Source organism: Eptatretus burgeri, chromosome 5 (assembly GCF_056783735.1).
Source record: "Eptatretus burgeri isolate ZD-2024b chromosome 5, Ebu_testis_v1, whole genome shotgun sequence".
Lineage (NCBI taxonomy): Eukaryota > Metazoa > Chordata > Myxini > Myxiniformes > Myxinidae > Eptatretus > Eptatretus burgeri.
Window position 1 is genome coordinate 111,311,654 of NC_140965.1, and position 22,345 is coordinate 111,333,998.

Sequence of the window (22,345 nt, forward strand, 5' to 3'; positions counted from 1 at the left end):
TCAAGCAGTCCACCAGTTTGCCCTGTACGGTAGGGTGGCAAGAAGGAATCTATTACTGAAAAAGCCCACCTTGAGTCCTGTTTGAGGCATGAAAAAAAAACACTCCGGATATTTTGAAGCCATGTGGCAAAAAGTTTTGTGGTCTGACGACACCAGGATGGAGCATTTTGGCCTAAATGCAAAACGTTACATTTGGCATAAACCCAACATAGCACATCAACCAAATAATACCATCCCTACTGTGAAGCATGATGGTGGCAGCGTCATGTTATGGGGATGTTTCTCTTCAGCAGGGACTGGGGCACTTGTCAGGATAGAAGGGAAAATGTATGGAGCAAAATACAGAAAAATCCGAGAAGAAAACCTGCTGCCCTCTGCAAGAAAGCTGAAATTGGGATGGAAGTTCGCCTTTCAGCCTGACGACGACACGAAGCACAGAACCAAAGCTACACTGGAGTGGCTTAGGAACAAAAACAAAAATGTCCTTGAGTGTCCAGTCAAATCCCTGACCTAAATCCAATCGAAAATCTGTGGCATGATTTGAAGATTGATGTCCAGCAATATTCCCCACATAACTTGACTGAGCTTGAACAGTTTTGCACAGAAGAAGGGGAAAATATTGCCCAATAAAGGTGTACAAAGTTGGTGGAGATCTATCCCAACAGACTCACAAATCCAACCAAGATATTCTCGTTTTGTATTTTTAATGAATTTTCTGAAATTTGTTGAATTTGTTTTTCACTTTGAAGTTGGGGGTTACGATGTGTAAATAAAGGTGGAAAAATTCAGATTGAATGCAATTTTATTCCAGACTATAAGGCAACAAAAGGTGAAAATCTGTTTTTTGGGGATGCAGATTATCATTAAGCACTGTAACTTCCTCATGAGTGAATCATGGAGAAGCTAAAATGCATAAAGTGCTTTGCAATCTGAAGGCATGTGCAACATTTTAGCATTATTGAATACAGAGGATTGAAATATGCTGAGAGCTTCATTTTCATAAATATCCCACAGTGTGCTCTGCACTTCAGGCATCCCTATTCCATGGTACTTTGATAAGATGGTCACCATGTCAGGTCAGGTCAGGTTAGACCTGTGACCTGCTACAGGTACCATGTAAACCTGTACTAACCTGTTCCATGGTCGAGTTGTCGGCGACGAAACCGTCTCCCCCACCAGGTTTTCAGGTGAGGAGGGTGTTTGGATATGGACACCAGGCAGGATTAAAAACAAAACCTGTCAAAGGGCGGAGGAGCTCCTTGTGAGCCAACGGCCATCCATATCTAGTGCCCAACTATGTCTGCGGACATCCTCCTGCAGTTGGGTTACTTTTTTATTAGGAGGTTGGTGACAGGATTTGCACTCCGGCCACCGTAAAACCCTTCATTCCGCAAAACACACAAACGCAAAGACATCTGAAAAGCCAGTCCGTGGGAGTACCTCCTGTGCAGCTTCCCTTCGCAGGGCAGCTCACCGGATGATGGGATTGGGGCAAAGCCTTCGGGACCCCCAATCTTTGATGATAGGAGGGAAACCATGGGGTAACATCCCTGGGTCAGATTGCGGGAGAGTGTGTCGGAGTGGTGCTGATGTGTCGTCCACCAGAGGGCGGTTTCCTTGGGTTAACCTGAGGCGGTCCCTTCGGGTGGGTGCCTGGAATGTCCTATCCCTAAGAGAGGATGATCACCTGTCTCTGTTATCATCCGAGCTCAAGCGTTTGGACATCGGGATTGCAGCTCTCTCTGAGGTTCGGAGACCGGATTGTGGCGAGATAATGGCGGGTGGTTACACCTACTATTGGTCTGGTCGCTCTGATGGTTACCATACCCAAGGAGTTGCTGTAGCTGTGTCCAATAAGCTGACCCCAATGATAATTGAGGTAACACCGGTCAACGAGCGTATTATGAGATTAAGGATTCGTCACTCCTTAGGTGTCATTTCCCTGGTCTCTGTTTATGCTCCGACTGAGGCGAGTGATCTCACCGTGAAAGATGCATTCTACGCCACGCTCGAGTCTGTGGTTGATCAGTGCCCCAGACAAGATACACTTCTTGTCTTGGGGGATTTCAATGCATCGACTGGAACTGATAGGGAGGGTTATGAGGTGTGTGTTGGTCCCTAAGGGTCAGGAACTATGAACCAGAATAGCACCAAGTTCCTTGACTTTGCAAGAAGTCATGGACTTAGGGTGGCTGGTTCATGGTTTCAGTGCCCACAAGCTCATCGCTGGACTTGGTATTCCAACGCTGGCGGTGTGGCAAAGGAGATTGACCATGTCCTCATTGACGGTCGTTGGAGGATGATCCAGAACTGCAGGGTCTACCGGAGTGCTCAGTTCCTCAATACTGACCACAGGCTTGTTGTAGCAACTCTACAGTTGCACCTTAAATCCTGGAGAATGGTACCATCCCAGCCGAGGCTGGATGTTGGCAAGCTCAGGGATGAGAGAGTAGCTGAGGAGTTTGCGAACAGGCTGAGTGGACACTTGGGGGGTCCTGAAGAGTTGTGGAGTGCCTTCAAGACCACCGTCCTTGATGTTGCCGGTGGATGTCTTGGAGCTCAACACAGGGCAAAGAAGAATTTTGTCTCTCAAGGGACACTGGATACCATTGACCAGAGTTCCAGGTCCAGGCTGAATGGCAGAGCTGAGCTGTTCAGGGAGCTGTGGCGTAAAACTGTACGTGCACTGAGGGTGGACAAGGAGGCCTATGTGCGAGGAATCTGTGAGGGGGTAGAGCATCATCTGTGGACAGGTGATTCTCGACCCGCTTACAGGGGAATTCGCGCATTGCGTTCATCCAAGCCCATCCCTCGGAGCACTGCAGTTAGAACAGAGTGTGGTAGGCTCTTGACAGAGGAGTCTGAAGTGAAGGCCAGCTGGGCCGGTTACTTTGAGCGGTTGTACCAGGCTTATCCCACAGCTGTCGAGTTGGTCGTCAAGGGTGTTACAATCCATGTTGCTGACCCTCGAATCAACTGTGGTCCACCTTCGCTTGTGGAAACACGGGCTGCGGTGAACCAGTTGAAACGGGGCAAAGCTCCAGGGATCTGTCGCATCCATGCTGAACATCTCAAGACTGGTGGAAATGCTGCACTCGTGTCGTTGCATGCAGTTTTGTGCTCTGCCTAGAACACAGGCATCATCCCAACTGATTGGAAGAGAGGCCTTGTTGTCCCTCTCTGGAAAGGGAAGGGTGATCACCAAGACTGCAACAACTACCGAGGGGTGACGCTGTTCTCAATGCCGGGCAAGCTCTTTGCTCGGATAATTCTTGATAGGGTTTGCCGCCATCTGCTTGAGCACCAACGTCCAGAGCAGTCAGGCTTTACACCAAAGAGGTCAACAATTGACCGTATCCTTGCTCTTCGTGTCCTCACCGAACGCAGACGAGAGTTTCGGCAGGGGCTGCTTGCAGCCTATGTTGATCTCTGTAAAGCGTTCAATTCAGTGAATCGGGATGTCCTGTGGAGGATTCTTGGTCTTCGTGGGGTGCCACCAAAACTGATCGATCTGATGTCTGAACTATACTCTCGTACTGAGAGTGCTGTGAAGTGTGGTGGTACCATCTCTGACTAATTTCCAGTTGTTACTGGAGTTCGTCAGGGATGTGTACTTGCCCCCACACTTATCAGCACTTGTATGGACTGGATTTTAGGGAGGATGTCGGAGAGATCAAGCTGCGGTGCATCGTTTGGGAATGTCAAGATCTCGGACCTTGATTTTGCAGATGATGCAGTCATCTTTGCGGAGACTTTAGATATCCTTTTGGGGGCCCTTGAGGTGCTGAATGAGGAGTCGGAGCCGTTAGGATTACGGGTTTCTTGGGTGAAAACTAAAATCCAGGCCTTCGGTGACATCTTGGATGCTGCTGTCCTGTCTGTGTCTGTTTGTGGTGAGGATGTTGAGGTCGTGGAGAGATTCACTTACCTTGGCAGTGATATTCATGTTTCTGCTGGCTGCGAGTCAGAGGTCAATAGAGGTCTGGGTCGGGCCTGGGGAGTCATGGATTCACTGGATCATGGGGTGTGGTGCTACCGGTACCTGTGCGGGAGGACGAAAGTCCGAGTCTTCAGGTCCTTGGTACTTCCAGTCTTGCTCTATGAATGCGAGACTTGGACTCTGATAAGGATCTGAGATGGAGATTTAATTCCTTTGGTACCAGGTCTCTTCGGAGAATCCTTGGCTATCGCTGGTCAGATTTTGTGTCCAACGAGCGGTTGCTGAGAGAGACTCGGATGAGATTTGTTATCTGCATAGTCCGTGAGCGTCAGTTGCGGCTGTATGGATATGTGGCTCGTTTTCCTGACGCTGATCCTGCTCACCAGATTCTCTCAGCGAGGGAGTCTCATGAGTGGAGGAGGACAGTGGGCCGACCACGTGCCTCGTGGTTGCAGCAGGTTGACCATCATCTCAAGCAGATGGGGATGGGCCTGGCATTTGCCTGGGGGATGGCCAGACGGAGGCCCCTGGAGTACTGGCGGAAAGTGGACGCATCGACGCGCTGTTCTGGCACATGCTCCCATACATGACCTGACATTGAAAAAGCAAACGATCCATGCAAATGTGCATTAATTGCTACTCGTGCATAGTTCCGATCAGTCTTTGGAGTCGGAACAGAAGAACGCTTCTCATTCCAGACATTCATAGCAGATGGGATATTCATCAGGGGATTGATGTTATGGTTTGCTGTGGTGAGTCTTCTTTGGTCATCCAAAAGTGATCGACAGAAGACATTTTAGGAGATGAAATCGACCAGGAAAGCTCATTGACCTCTTGTTGCTGGAGAAATTCTGATTATGTCTGACTCGATGCTGGCCATTTTTTTGCCCACTTTTACAGGAGCCCTGACTGCTGAACATCGATCCACCACAAGCCGCAGCACTTTTGGTCATTACTGCAGTTGATTTCTGAACCATTTTGCTGCCTCTCCTGACCGAATATGTTACCAATGTTCTTCTGTCCATGTCCATTTTCTATTTTTCAATACAATGTTGTCATCCATCAGCAACAGGGAGGACATGTCTGCAAGGTTGAAGATAAAATATAACTTGGTGTTAAGAGCATCCATTTGGGGACTGCCTCACTTTTGAATGCCTGGTGTTGGCTTAGGTGTTAGGGTGGTGGGCTGGGGATCCTAGGGTCCTGAGTTCAAAACCTGCTCGGCTGTTGAATTAATACCAGGTGTGGTTGACTCAGCCTGACATCATTCTGAGGTTGGCAAAATGAGTACCAGTTTGCTGGGATGATTGAGCCATTCGAGGATCCTGTGTCAGTGGTGACCCATCCAGGATTGTGCCCAATCGCCAAGGAGACTGCTTCAGCAGCACCAACGCTCTGCACAGAGTATGGTCCCGATGGATGGATCCCTTTTGAGTAGCCCATTGTAACCTTTAAATGTAGTACCTTCCACTTAATGGTCTCCAAACACACCATCTAAAATGATTGTACTTATGTTAAAAATGCATGTTTGGCAGAGTTGTTCATATATACCATAATACCATCCCCTTATAATGAATCGGAAATATGTGTTTGAGTTCAAAGAAGCCTCCGACATCCAATAACGAAGTACAATACAAATTCACAGTCATTTTTGAAGGATGATGATGATGACGAAACTGTGGCTGCTGTTCATCAAGTAATGGCAAACGGTAGCAAGAAACAAACAAGCTAAAAATGATTTGGTCATGAAATTGGGTCATTTGGAGGTAAGTCAATTCAGAAATAAGAATAAATTTACATTGCTCAAAGAAAAGATAATCGAGGGAAAGTAATTGCAAGAAAGGGCATTTATTGCAGATTCGCTCTACAAGCTGCACCGATTACCCAACAATGGAGTGCAACACACACCATCGTGATACACTGGCGATGATGAGTACAACAACTGGCAGCACATGATGAAGGGAGACAGCCTGGAGGAAAGCCAGAGTAGAAAAAAGAAAGAAAGACTAAAGTACTGACATAGTTCTCAGAACTTTTTTTCCTGACACACAAAGCCAAATCTTCCCATAGAACATTTTCCATTCCTTTTTCCAATCTCCATGCAAAAGCTACAAAAACACAAGTAACGCTTGTACATTTGATTTTGGCTTGTTGGATAACGTTGCACCGGAGACTCAATATTGAATCCTCACACCATTTGCAGAACAGGATTATGAAAAAAAGTAATTAAGATGTAGGCCGATGCCACAAGTTTCTCACCAATGAAATGCCCAAATTGCAAAGTGCATGTCCGGGAATTAAATTATTTAGTCAAGGAGCATAAACATAAACAAATAGCAAAACAAAATGATGTTATCCTATGATCGAAGTTGAATCAGAGGAAGTAAATGAGAATCTAGCATACTGTTTATTGCACTATCCAAAAGGTCCAAAGTTCAATTGGGTGTTCTGAATGGTGTATGATAGGCAGGAAGCATGATGGGGGAATATCAGCTGATAGGAGACAATATTTGAAAGTAACTGCAAACTCGATATCTGCAATCACAAAGCGATCACCAAGGGAAAGCCTCCCCCGGTCAGAGGGCAGCTTACCCATGGTGATCACCTGCGATTTACTTCTGTCCCGTGATCCAATGATGAGCATTATTTTTTCCGGACCACCATATGACCTTGACCTTCAACATTTCGGGATAGAGAATGAACTTATAAAATGTGTTCCCATGCATGATCTATCCATAAAACTCAACATCATGAAAAGCGGAAGAAAGTTAGTCAAGTTATGATCAAAATGTGTTTTTTGTTTATTGGGTCACAATCTGAAAAAAGTTGGTCAAGGACAGGAAATAAATATCAGGTGCACAATTTAATGCACCTTGATCTATGCTATTATGATGCAAGCACATTTTGGAAGGCCAAGTGGTCTTTGAGATGGGTGAAAAATGAGATGGGAAAAATTGCTAAATAACTTTTATCATCGCAAAATATAAATAAGTTCTACAAGCTGAACAGACAAGCTGCAAGCATCCGATAGCAGTCCTTGGTGGATATTGAAGATCACGTCAAGCCGTCTTTCATGAAGAGGAGCTGAGTTATTGGTGATACCCGAAACAAAGTCCAAATTCCTGGTCAGTTGTGAAAGGGCACTGCAGCAGGAGCTGCAGTAAAGTGATGGAACTGGCTCGGTGATTACAGAATTTAATCTCAGTCTGATATACATTCTCCAACAACATTACATCGCATACTCCAGTTTTCTTTCCTGTCGGTAAGTAATATGTTTTTGCACTGACACCATTTCATTAAATTTTTGTAGACTGTAAAGTTCATTGAAAACCCTACCGCATGTAGTCTTGAGAAAAAGGACATGAGAAGGGTCTTTTTCAACTCTTGCTTTGCATTTCTGAACACGATCGACATTAGCTTTGTTCAAAAACTTTGAACAGCAGGTGTAATGGCAACCATACGAAGCCGATGGGTCAAAACAAACTGTCCAGATCTGAACGTTCTGCCAACTCTTTTCAAGTAAATTGACAACTTTGGAAAGATCTTTGAAAAAATGATGCACTAAACAGACAGATCTTTTGGACTCTGTCGTAGCATTGCTAGGCACCACAATTTTGTCTGTATCTCGCTGTTACCCCACCTTCAGAGTGTACGACAAATTTGATTGGTCGAGATGGAATAATATTTTACCCAGGTTATGCGAAACTGAAACTAAATAAACAAGGTGATTTGTATTGGACAGTTTTCAAATCCATAATTAAATTGAAATAAAATAATAGTTTTAAAGGCTGTCAAACAAACCAAACCGTTTTATCGGAAGTTCACCACCATTTATGCATCGTCTTTCACACCACCTTATTTAACACGTTACATTAGTTCTTCATGCTAGTTGTTTGTGTCCTTTATGACGTTCCTACAAACAGTAAGTTCCTGCTTGTAATGATTTTCAATTTTGTCTGACTGTCAGACAGACAGACAGCCAAAAACAGTTGCTTTACGGTGAGTGTGCATGCACCCTGGGGATGAAACTCCATACAATTCGCCAAATTCAGAGCCAAAGTACTGTTAAGCTGCAGATTCATGTTCTACAGTGTTCAAAATGTGAAATTAAATGAAATTTAGTCGTTCCTCGATCATTGTCTAACAGATGGACAGGGTAAACCAATTGCTTAACAAACTCAACTGTAATTAATTGTTTTGCGCTAAGTGTGTGGGGTAATAATTCCTCGAATAAGTAGATAAAAGTGGATGACGAAGTATAATGTGGAGCTTTCAAACTACATATTAAAGAATGTACCAAGACTTTTTCACCATACCCTTGAACAAATTCAACTTAAACTTGGTACATGGCTTTATGATGATAAGTTACAGAACAAGTTCTAGTTTCAGGGCTTTTCATCAATTTTTCAGTTACGCCCTTTCTCAACTTAGAAAATATCACATATTAAACATGGGTCAGTGTTCAGCTGCTGTGACTCCACCCCACTGATTTATTATAGCCATTGCTTGGACAGCTGGCCTGACTGCACCCGAATAAAATCCTGCACCACTATTGCATGAAGCAGCACAGATTGGCAGGCCACAGGCCATAGGCCTGGGTGTTCGTCCATGGCCCAGTGCAAATGGAATGATCCCCCACATTGTACTACATATGCACATAAGCCATACGCATGTTTTCGCTTCATGTATGCACATTGGCATAATTTAATATGAAATAGACAAAGCCGAGAACCAAATGAAATGTGGTGGGTTGGAGTTAATTCTTCATTTTAGTTCTGGTATCGGCTCGAGCACGCATTAAACACAAACATTTTAAAATAAAATCTCCTGATCATTACTTAGGACCGGAAGGGGACATGTATAGCAAAGCAATTCTCATTCATGGTTTTCTTTCAAATATAACTCCTTATTTCCCTGAAGCAAATATTCAGTTTTGTACGTGTCGCTATAATCATGTACACAGTAACTAAGTCCCCAGTGTAAGATCCTTACAGTCCTTCCACGTACCTTGCATGACTCTTTCATTGTTTTGGAGCTCTGAACCACTTGCTAAAATGGCTGTTGCTGCATGGATCTTCACCAGTACAATATGTCTGCCACATGCCACCTTCTCTGTGGTGTCCATATACGTACAAAATGGCGATCCTCATGACAATAATGGTCAACCCACCATATATATATATATATATATATATATATATATATATATATATATATATATATATATATATATATATATATATACATACATACATACATACATATGATTGCTGCAGATCAGGGGGTCGAGGCTTGCCAAAAGGGGAAGCGCTCGGGTTCCTCACGAACACCCATTTCTGAGGCCGCCAGGCACAGATAACTCCATACACCGACGGGTTGCAAAGCAACCATGAATGCTGATTGGTTATGCCAATCCTGGCAGAGTTACATGACTTCGCACGTCAACATTTCCGGTGGATTGACCACATCAAGCAAGCTTTGTGCCCTCGATGCGTCCTCTAATTACTCAACAGAATGGGTGCAGCGGAGCAGAGCTGTCTGGCATTTCACTCACTCACTGATGAGTCTGGAATTTCACTCAGGCTGATTGGCAGGGTCTTCAAGTAGCCATCAAATTTCTAGTCTGGTCTCTCATTTCTACTTTCACCGACATCAATTCATTCTGGGAATTTTTTCAAAGAAACTTGCTCTCTCTGTCATGCACAGATTTATCCCATCTCTTCTACATTTGTCCTTTCCTTCCACCAGCCCATGGTACACTGAAGCTTGTGGTGAAGCTATTGTCCTGAAACAACTTGTCTTCACCTCATGGAAGACAAATCCTGCTGAAGGCAATCTTATTTCCTTCCATAAAGCTCGGAACAAGTGTGTGTCAACCCTCAGGAGAGACAGAAAACATCTTTCTAATCTCAGTCTGAACTCTCAAACCTGTCTTCCACCTCAAAATCCTTGTGGTGTCAGGTTAAGTCTGTTTCTGGTGTATGTTCCCCCTCCATCCACTCCCTTTCCTCCAATGGCTGCACAGCTGACACTACACACAAAAAGGCTGAATGCTTAAAATCCGTTTTTGCTTCTAAATCTCGTGTCCCAAACCCATCGCTTTCTGTACCCACCTTTCCCAATTGCACCCAGCTATTCCTGGACTCTGTGTCCTTTTCTCCTGACAAGGTGGAGAGCTTGCTGTCAAACCTCGACTTAGATTCTGCAACCGGTCCAGATAGCATCAGCCCATGTGTCCTAAAAACCTGCTCTGCTGCTCCTGCTCATCGTCTGTTCTCGTCACCCTATCATTTACTCAAGGTCATCTGCCATCTGCTTGGAAATTAGCAAACATTACCGCTCTGCATAAAAAAAGGTGCAAAAATAGATCTTTGCACCTGCAGGCAAATCAGCCTGCTCTCAATCATCAGCAAGGTTATGGCATCCATCATCACTTCCGACATCAAATCCTTCCTCTTCTGCAATGAATTGATTTCCGACCATCAATTTGAATTTATTCCAGGTCACTCAACCCTGGACTTGCTGCTCCTGCTTTCCCAACAATGAATGGAGGTCCTAAATTCCAGACATGAGAATAGAGCCATTTCCCAAGACATATCGTGTGCCTTCGATATGGTCTGGCATGCCTGCCCTGCTCACCAAACTCCCTTCTTATGGTATCCACGGCAAACTCCACCAATGGCTCACGGACTTCCTTTCCTGTCTCAGTCAAGACATGGCTCTTAATGGTATTCTCTCATCTCCTCTTCCTGTCCAGGCTGGAGTTCCTCAAGGCAGTGTTCTGGGTCCTGTGCTTTTTCTGGTTTTCATCAATGATCTCTCCGACTCTCTGGAAAATCCTCTTTATCTTTTTGCTGATGACTCTAGCCTCTGCCCTACCATGTCTCATCCCTCTGATCAGCAAGGAGCAGCCACTTCACTCTGCAGATCTGGATAAAATCACAAGCTGGTCCAACACGTGGAACATTTCTTTCAATCCTGACAAATGTCACACTCTCACTATGTCTCTCCGAAAGGACCGTCTGGAACCCCTCACCCCCCCCCCCCAATCTACTTTCTTGAAGAAGTCCTTTAATTCAAGCTTCTGGGTCTCACTATCTGCCACAATCTTGTGAAAGCTACATTTCAAACCTGGCCTCCAAAGCCAGTCGCCAACTGGGCATCCTCCGTCATGCAAAATCCTTCCTTGGCACACCTTAGCTCCATCCACAACCTGATGGAGTACTGCTCTCCCCTCTGGGCTGGTGCTCCCACCTCTTACCTTTCTCAGCTTCACGCTGTGGAAACAAAGGCATTTTTGGATCATTGGTATCTCCCATGGTGAGGCTGTCTTTGGTTCTCTCACTCTCTCATCGCAGGCAGGTCGGTGGTCTTTCTGTCTTCTACAGTCTCCTCTCTGGCCTTGCTCCCTCTGTCTGTGATCTGTCTCCCCATATTTCTTCACGGCATTCAAGGTCTGCCAAAAAAACCCCTTCTAGTGGGGCAACTTAGCATAACAATTGTGCATTTCGTGAGGAAAGCACCAAATTTGGCACACTCGTAGCCTATTATATTATGAACAGATTTGGATATTGGGCCTTCTCAAAATTTTTCATGGCAGTGGAAAATGGCTGCCACAGCCATCAGCGGCTGAATTTGAGATGGCTCAATATCCAAATCTGTTCATAATATGATAGGCTACTAGTGTGCCAAATTTGGTGCTTTCCTCACAAAATGCACAATTGTTATGCTATATTTAGCTAAGTTGCCCCACTATTCTGGTGAAACTGCCAAAATCAAGAAACACTGCTCACCTTCACTCTTCTATTCCACTTTTTCCCCATCTTTGGGTCAAACTCCCACACTCTCTTCAATCCCACTCCTCCATCCAGGTCTTCAAAACAGCTCTTCACCACCATCTCATATCTGCCCCCATACAAAATCTTGATCTTTACTACCTCCGTTAATCCACCCCAAACGCACCAACTTCAAATTCCCTGTTTTCTTTTCTAACAGTCCTTGCAGTACAATCTTGTTTAACCCGCTACTCCCAAAAGGCAGTGTCGGTCGTTAATGACGACTGTGGTTGAGCAATGGTAGTGGTGGTGTCATGTGCGGGTTATAGTGTGGCGAGTTCATGATGGAGGTGGTCGGCGAGATTATGGCATCAATGTTGAGTGTAGGTGAGCTTGGGTTGTGGTCTGATGACGTGGGGATTTTTGTGAAGGTGTTGTAGTGGTTGCAGGAATGTTGCAGCGTTGGGGTCTGAGCAAGGCGAACATCTGAGGTGAGCGTTGGTTTGAGAATGGTGCCAGGTTTGAATGACAAATGGCATGTTTGTGCCAATGAACTGCCTGTTGCTAGGGTCTGTGGCATGCATGGAGGACAGAAGGTCATGTGTAAAGTCAAGTAAAATAAAATAGAAAAGAGAATAAATAATGGGATACAAGACCTTCCGGAAAGCCCTCGCAACGCATTTTGTTCCTTCAACCTTTTGTTCCTTTTCTTCCCACGAGACATAAGAGAAGGGTTATCTAAAATGATGAGAACTCATGGAATAACTGCCTCGGCACCGCAATATGTTGTACGCTATAACCGAGGAAAGTGACGGTTTTGCAAAACCGCAACACTATGTTTGTGGATGATGTTAGCTTTGGAGAGCTGGGTCCAATATGTAGATAATGTTACATTCTCGTACAAAAACATTGCAGTCTGATCTATCTTATACAGCTGTATAGTGAGCAACAGGATGGAACTTGAGAGTCTGTGCAGAACCAGAAAAGCTTATATGTAAATGTTTTTTTTTAAGATCAACATGTTGGTTATTTGAGGGAGAATCAAGGATGAACCAAAGTTGTGCGAGTCATAATTAGATGAAATTTCACATTTCCTCTCTGAAGCACATTTCGGAATCAACTTGGATCAAAAATTGAGGCTTTGACTTAACATACAAAAAGATGTTGAAAATGCAATGTCCATCTATTTGCTCATCTGATGGAACCTGTGTTAATGCATTTGAGAGTTAAAAACACATTTTCATTATTTTACACCTTCTAAAGGGATCACAACAACAGCATGTGCAGGCAGTGGTGGAGGTGCAGGCAGTGGTGGATGTGAATGGGTGTAGGCAGTGGTGGAGGTGCAGCGGGTGCAGGCAGAGGTGGAGGTGCATGGGTGCAGGCAGTTGTGGGGTGCAGCATGTGCAGGCAGTTGTGGAGGTGCAGCAGGGGCAGGCAGTGGTGCAGCTGCACTGGGTGCAGGAAGCAGTGAAGATGCAAAAATAGAAATAGGTAGACATGAGGTATGGGAGACAGTTTTTGTGAGTGATGAGATTATTAAATATGTGGATTCTTCATTTCCCAGGAAGGATTGTAGACACAGAATTCTGTGTAGTTTTGAAGGAGCGGGAGTTCGGGACATTGAAGGAAGGATAAACGAAATTGTGTCAGGTCATGGCAGGAAGAAGTTAGTTGTAGTACACCGAGGTGTGAATGACGTTGGGAAAGTTTACTCAGAGACTTTGAAAAATCGATACAGGATATTGGGTAAGTGACTGAAAGCAAAGGGTTATGAGCTCATGTTTGCTGGGATCCTCCCAAGATTCTCCAACCATTCTCAAACCAAAGCTCAATCATGCAAGGGGTAATTAATCTCCGCCATCTTCGAAGATGGATGGAGGTTACTGTTTTCACCCCTTTCTGTTTGTTTGTTTGTTTGTGAACAGTATTACAGAAAAACTCCTCGACGGATTTCGACGAAACTTGGTGGGGGGGGGGGGTTAGGTATGGACCAAGGATCATGCCATTAAATTTTGTACTTGGTCCCCCCACCCCCCAAAAAAAAAATTGTTAGAGAAATTTTTTTTTTTTGCATTTCTACATGTTTTAAGTGATTTCCAACCCCCCCAAAAAGATTTTTTACCCCCCCCCCCAAAAATGTAGAGTTTTTTTTTTGCATTTCTACATGTTTTAAGTGATTTCCAACCCCCCCCCCCCAAAAAAAATTGTTAGATAATTTTTTTTGCGTTTCTGCATGTTTTAAGTGATTTCCAACCCCCCCAAAATTGTTTCCCCCTCCCCAAAAAAAGAATTTTTTTTTTGCATTTCTACATGTTTTAAGCGATTTCCAACCCCCCCAAAAAAAAAATTGTTAGAGAAAAAACACTCACACAGTCACACAAAAATAAACACAATTTTTGCAACTTTTTTTTCAACAAAATTGATCTTTTTTTTTGCATTTTTACATGTTTTAAGTGATTTCCAACCCCCCCCCACGCCCCCCCCCAAAAAAAAATGGAGAAAAGAACTATAACTGTCAGCACTGTTGATATCATATTTAATGAATAAGATATAAGGTTCACTTCAGTGACCCAGCAGTATTGGCGGCGGAGGTTTTGCACTCTCCCGAGTGCTCCCCCTCTAGTTTTGGAGTGTGTCACACAGGAGAAGGATCTGTGGGTGGTAATAGATACAGGAGGTAAGCAGGCAACACAGTGCCAGGCAGCTATAGATAAAGCAAATCGGGTTTTAGGTTGTATTCAGAGGGAGATCATTTATAAATCAAAAGAGGTGGTGTTAACATTATACAGGAATTTAGTGAGGGCCACATCTAGAATATCGTGTGCAGTTTTGGTCACCACAACTCAGGAAGGATGTAGATGTCATGGAGAGGGTTCAGCGCAGGGCTACCAGATTGATTCCGGGCCAAGCTTGGCTTAGCTCTGAGAGGTGGCTGAAGGAGACAGGGCTTTATACACTAGAAAGGAGGCGGTTATGAGGAGATATGATGGAGATGTTTTAGATCATGAAAGGTATTGATAAAATAAGTGCAGATTAATTATTTAACAGAGTGGACAGTGAAAGGATCTGGGGCCATAGCCTGAGAGTAAAGAAGAGGAGAGTGAAGACGGTAGTAAGGCACGGGACTTTTACTCAGAGAGTAGTTAATGCATGGAATGGTCTCCCTGGAAAGGTCGTGGCAGCAGAAACAGGAGATAAATTTAAATTAGAATTAGATATGTACCTGGAAGTTATGGAGATAGAGGGGTATAGGGATGTTTATAGGACTTTTGGGTAGTTTGAGTAGTGATTGGTGATTGTATGCGTGTATATGGAGTGCTGTTGTTGGGGGTCTTGTCAAGGGGGGGTTGTGGTTGATGTGTGTTTTTAACCAAGCCCATGCCCCCTTCCCTGAGGGGAAGAAGAAAAAAAATTAAAAAAACTACAAAAGCTAAAAAACAAACAAACAAAAAAAAACAACAAAAAACATTTATTTCAATAATTAAAAACATTTTTTTTTGCAGTCTCTTACTTGTATCTTGTGTAGATAAATTAGTATGGTGTTCGTGCAGGCATGATGGGCTGAATGGCCTCCACCTGTTAGATTTCCTTTTATAACATACTCCATGAGATTCATTTTATCATCTATTTATCTATAATAATAAATATGTCTGTGTGTGCATGTGTATGTCTGTGTGAGTGTGTGCATGTGCGTGTCTCTTCCATAACTCCAAAACCATGAAACCGAGGGGCCCCAAATAATGTATGCATGAATAAATGAAAATTGTGTGTTTGGGTAAAATGAAACAGACTTTTTGTTGATAATTAATGGTTTAGCTCCATGAAAGGCTTATCCTGGGTCAACCCAACTTCGCCTCACAGGGGTCTTTCCCGCCATATTGATTTGGCCTATTCAAACATACCTTGCCATGGAAACGTGATCTAATCTCACGGACTAATCAAAGTATATGATCAAACTATATCGGATTTGAGAATCAGATCTCGTAGACGAAATAAGAATTGAAATCTGCAGTGAAATATGAATTTTATTTAAACAAATGAGTGATTTTTATAACTAAGTGTATTTATTGAAGCAAAGCATTAAACTTAACTTTTTATACTGTTTGGTGATTATAGTGAGTGAAGAAAGGATTAAGGAATGTGCAGAAAGTGCAACTTCATTGAGCTCAACAAAAATAACCGACAGGATTGCTGCGCTCTCCAAGCTGCTTTTCCAAGCTACAGTGATACAGTCCATGTGGCTCCTTTTTTTTTGGCAATTGTGTACGCAGTTTTGTTTTTCACCAGTCTGTGCGATCTGCTTTCATTACAAAACATTAATATAAATATACAAATAGAGGTTATGCAGCCATCTCACAAACCATGTGCTTATGCGTGTGGGGAGAGGATGTGCTGCGATGCCGTTCCGTGCGGGCCGTGCAGTGCGGATGTGGCAAAATCCGTGCATGTAAGTAGATCACCGGTGCAGGTGCATGGGCAGCATGGACCATGAGGAGATGGAGGAATGCCTATGTGGGACTGTTAACAACTTACAGTTTAGTTTTGAATTTAAAATGGCTTCCCCAGAGTGTTTCAGATACAAATCCGATTCGAAATCAGCCAACCAGAGGCGTGCAAAGCTCGCGCACATGTGCACATGCATGCAGGCAGGCCTTTGCCAGGTTGATAGCATGAGCTTTAGTTTTAAAATGCTCCTGCCCGGTTATATATATATATAAATAAATATATATATATATATATAAATAAATATATATATATATATATATATAAATAAATATATATATATATATATACATATATATAAATATATATATATATATATATAAATATATATATATATATATATATAAATATATATATATGTAAATATATATATATATATATATAAATATATATATATACATATATATATATATATATATATATATATATATATATATATATATATATATATATATATATATATATATATATATATATATATATATATATATATATATATATATATATATATATATATATATATATATATAAATATATATATATATATATATATATATATATATATATATATATATATATATATATATATATATATATATATATATATATATATATATATATATATATATATATATATATATATATATATATATATATATATATATATATATATATATATATATATATATATATATATATATATATATATATATATATATAAATATATATATATATATATATATATATATATATATATATATATATATATATATATATATATATATATATATATATATATATATATATATATATATATATATATATATATATATATATATATATATATATATATATATATATATATATATATATATATATATATATATATATATATATATATATATATATATATATATATATATATATATATATATATATATATATATATATATATATATATATATATATATATATATATATATATATATATATATATATATATATATATATATATATATATATATATATATATATATATATATATATATATATATATATATATATATATATATATATATATATATATATATATATCAATTGTATATATGGACGGAGGACGGAGGACGGACGACACAAACAGAGGACGGAGGAACATGAATATATATATATATATATATATATATATATATATATATATATATATATATATATATATATATATATATATATATATATATATATATATATATATATATATATATATATATATATATATATATATATATATATATATATATATATATATATATATATATATATATATATATATATATATATATATATATATATATATATATATATATATATATAACACGTGGTTAAAAAGAAAACATTACTGTTTCGACGCATTTTATCACCCCGGTAATGCCCTAATATGCTGCTTTCCCTTGCCCTCATGCAACTTTCCTGTCCCCTCATGCTCCCATCCCTTCCCCAAATGCTCCCGTCCCTTCCCCTCATGCCCCTGTCCCTCCCCCTCATGCCCCCGTCCCTTCCCCTCATGCCCCCGTCCCTTCCCCTCATGCCCCCGTCCCTTCCTCAAATTCTCCCATCCCTTCCCTTCACGCTGCCTTCCCTTCCCCTCACGCTGCTTTCCCTTCCCCTCATGCCCCCATCCCTTCCCCTCATGTCCCCATCCCTTCCCCAAATGCTCCTGTCCCTTCCCCTCATGCTCCCTTTCCTTCCCCTCCCCTCATGCTATTCAACTCCAAAACCCCCTCCACAACCATAAACTCTCTGTAGGTCGAGGAGATAAAGGGGTGTCAAAGAATGTGCGAATTGCACAAATGAACACTTAATTTTAGCAGCTGTAACTGCTGAGGACAAATTCCACAATTTGCTTCAGGTTAACAGATTCTAGAGCTTACTGAATGTGAGGACATTAAGTAAAGGCATAAACACTGTGCAGCTTTTTCAATGATTGAAGGAAAATGCCTTTCCTTACCTTCCCCTTCCCTCACGCTTACCTCCTCCCAAAACCCCTCCATCCCCCTCCATGGATGTTTCTGGGCAGTGTCCAGGCATTGTTTCGTTTGATCCGTTTAGACGTGCTGTTATAACGTACCCCATTTTGTTCAATCCTGTACCAATGCCGGCAGAAGGGAACCATCCATCCATCCACTGGGACCATACTCTGTGCAGAGCGTTGATGCTGCCGAAGCAGTCTCCTTGGCTATTGGGTACAATCCTGGACGGGTCGCCACTCCGACACAGGATACCAGCATGCTGGCACTCATTTTGCCGACCTCGGAAGGATGACAGGCAGAGTCAACCCCACCTGGTATTAATTCAACAGCCGAGTGGGATTTGAACTCAGGATACTCGGATCCTAAGCCCACCACCCTAACCATTAAGCCAACACCAGGCATAGAAGGGAACCATCCCCCACCTTTCTCTCTTAAGTCCTCCTATCAAACGCAAATCCAGAACACCCCCTTCCACTCCTCACTACCCCCTCTCTCCCCCATTCTCCACCCCCCCCACACCTTAATCGCTTCTCACCCTCCTCCATCTCTGTCTCCCCACACCCTCTTCATCTTCCCATCAGCAAAACAACAGGTTTTATATTTTCTTGTGATGAAAATAATACTCCTAGTTTTGTTCATATCCGTTACTCATTGTTTCATGTCAGTCTACACACTTACTGATCATTTGTCATGTGCACACACACACACACACACACACACACACACACACACACACACACACACACACACACACACACACACACACACACACACACACACACACACACACACACACACACACACACACACACACACACACACACACCACAGCAGATTTATCTATTCTGACGACGACTTTTACTAGTACTAATAATGTAAACACCCCAGATAATTATTCACACCTTCTTATGGAGTCAGTCAAGGAATGTTTTTGGCCCAGGTCTTTCACGTACTGGCTGGCCAGGCTTGATGTTTGACTGGATGCGACAGGAATTTGGAATATGGGCTGGATGAAAATTAATTCCAGCAGAATTGTCCTCCAACTTAATGTCCTTCTGATGGATGGCACCACACATTGATGCGAAATGTGCACCAGGATGACAGTTTATAGTCAACAGTCCAAGATTCGAACCCAGGCGAGACAGCTCAAATGCAAGTGTACATGTCTCTGAGCTGTCCTTCAGGACTTTCCTCTCGGATTTATCTCCCCGAGTCATCAATTTAATAGCTGTAATTCTTTGTATAGATTATATTTTGTATTTATTCAATTACTTACTCACTTATTTATTGATTTATATCTTCGCTATTAATTAATAAATTATCTGTCCATCAGGATAGCTCAGAGGTCGTGAACTCACCTTCGAGCTGTATGATTTGGTACGATTCCTGCCACAACTACAAACTGTCACCCTGATTCTTTGCAAGCAGAGCGTTGGATTACTCAGTGAGTTTGTCCTTTGGAAGGATATCATAATGATACGACTTCTCTTGCAAGGAACTTAAACTCAGGAGGAGGTCAATGGGTCCATCAAAGCCTGGGCTATTATAAGCGACTTATGGTTGTTTGTCCGTGTTCTGTCCATCTCAATGCTCAGCATAAAGTAAGGAAGCAACATGTACCATTTTAAAGCCTTTACTATGACTCGGCCAAGGTTCGAACCAACGACCTCCCAGACGTCAGAGCGAGACTGGTGCTGTGCTCGGTGTCTCGTCTGAGAGCACTCACTGATGCTGCACGTCAATAACAAATCCCACAGCAATTTTCCAAACGATAAGACTTTTGTGTGTCTGCACTCTGGCCAAATTATTGCAATTACAAACAGCATCTTATGACAGAGGAGCGATGGTCAGCTGTCCAGGGTTGGCTCTCAGAAAGACAAACCGCTTCGGCAGGACTGAAGATCTGGTAAAGAGTACAGCCATGGATGATGATGAAGATCCATCACTTGAGAATGTGCACAGAAAGCAGTAATTCTAAGTTTGCTCACACAGTAGAATGCACATTAACCATACACTGTCAATATTATGGAGAGCTAATGATATTAGAAATAAGAAATATGTATGTGGGCTTCAGAAAGTTTGAAGATTTGTCAGCATGTGTCACTGCTTTGTTTATTTTTATGTGGCAGCAAATGTCACTTTGCCTGAAACTATAGGATTTAGATTATGGCTAAAGGTTGTAAATAATGAACACAGACAGCTCTGAAGTCAAATCCAGGTCAATTAAACCATACATCTTGTGTAGCAATGCTGGTAGTAGAGGAAAAGCCTTGTGTTAACTAAACATACATCTCAAGCAGAGGTCCATTGTTATGTGAAAAAGCAATAATAATAATAACAAGAAGGGAAATCGGTAGAGCGCATACCTTCACCACGCAATGCGCGATCCACGAGAACATATCGGGCCCATTAATTTTTTGAAATATCATGCGAGACAGTATTATATCGTCTTTGGTCCTTTCAAGGGTGAAGAATCACTTAAAAAATCAAATAGTTCGAGTCGTCGGATCTGGATTCGGATCTTCACCAAAATCGAATCAATTCGTCGTAGTCACACACCCAACATGTTCACCACGTTTCATCTGAATCCGTCGACAACTTTTTGAGATATTGTGCTCTGTATTAGTTTAACCTTATCTCTCAATGGTGAAGAATCACTTAAAAAATTATCAGATCCGGATTTGGATCTTCACCAAAATATAATCAGTTCGTCTGTGTCACATACCCAACCTGTCCACAAAATTTCATCCGGATCCGTCCACAAATTTTTGAGGTATCCTGCACAGAAACAAACAAACAAGCAGTCATAGACTGGTACTTAAGAAATTGTTAACTTGACCTCTGACCTTGTCTAATAAAAGCTGTCTGTTGAGAAGGTAGCGACGCAAACCAGAAGTTTCAACGATGATTCTGTACCAAACCATCAAAAATCGAATGTTTGACCTCACTGTGAACTTGACCTTTGACCGATTTTGACCAAAATCTAATCAGCGCTAGCCATCACCCTCGTAAATCACGTGGTGTAATTTGACATTGGTAGCTTCTTCCGTTCTCGAGTTACCGCAGATTAACGTAACGTAAAGGTCACACTCGACGGCCCCCCAAACTCGAAAGGACGCCGGGGCGAGCGCGATGACGTCATCGCGCACACGCAAAACCTTTATGTGACTCAACGACGCGTCTGCTTGAGCGCGCTGCACCACGTGACGAGCCGTGATGCAGCGGGTGAAATATTTTTATGCAATCTTAAAACGTCTCCAAAACATCTGATTTTTACCAGCATTTCGACAACTGAGTTTTAAGCGTCCTAAGCAATCACAAAAACCGAAGACAAAATTAAAATCGAAGTTAAAACGAACTCGTAACATCGACCGAAGCAAAAACACTCCATTTCTCCACAGGAATTTACAGAATTATTTAATATTATTTTATAACACTGAAATTTTTAAAACAGCCGTAACTCGACGAATTGACACACAAATTCCGCCGAACTTACCTCGATCTTCCAAACTCACGCTCCGTCAACAATACCTGTGGTAACTTTTCTCGAGTTATCATGTTTTGGATGTTTGACTTCACTGTGACCTTGACCTTTCACCGATTTTGACCAAAATCTAATCAGCGCTAGCCATCATGCTCCTGAATCACGTGGTGTAATTTGACATTGGTAGCTTCTTCCGTTCTCGAGTTATCATGCCTACAAACAAACCAACACACAAACACACAAACAGAGGACGGAAGTGACCAATATACTTACAAAATCTTTAGATTTCACAAGTTACAAACAAACAGACAAAGAGGGGTGAAAACATAACTTCCTTCACCTTCGGTGGCAGAGGAAATGATAATAATAATAATAATAATAATAATAATAACAACAATAGTAATAGATATCAATATTATTGTTTCATTGCAGCTGTTTTTTGGCCTGGGTTCGATCAAGTAAGTAGAAACTACTGTATATCCAGGTAAGTATTGTGACACAGGGATTACTGCATCATGGAGTGTGTTGAGTTGACTCCTGTCTCCACTGTACCACAACGTTCCTTTGAACATGTACAAGCCGTGTAGCACAGGATAAATATCACATTTAGCAG

General features: G+C 41.8%; 1 protein-coding gene across 1 annotated transcript in view; it reads right to left on the reverse strand.

Annotated features, from left to right (window-relative positions):
* Window positions 1–11,989: 11,989 nt before the first annotated feature.
* The window catches only part of LOC147027163 (uncharacterized), a 54,240-nt gene continuing 43,884 nt past the window's right edge, over window positions 11,990–22,345 (reverse strand). Inside the window, 1 exon segment of the mRNA XM_085883601.1 lies at window positions 11,990–12,286. Within this exon segment, the coding sequence (XP_085739727.1) occupies window positions 11,990–12,286 (297 nt within the window).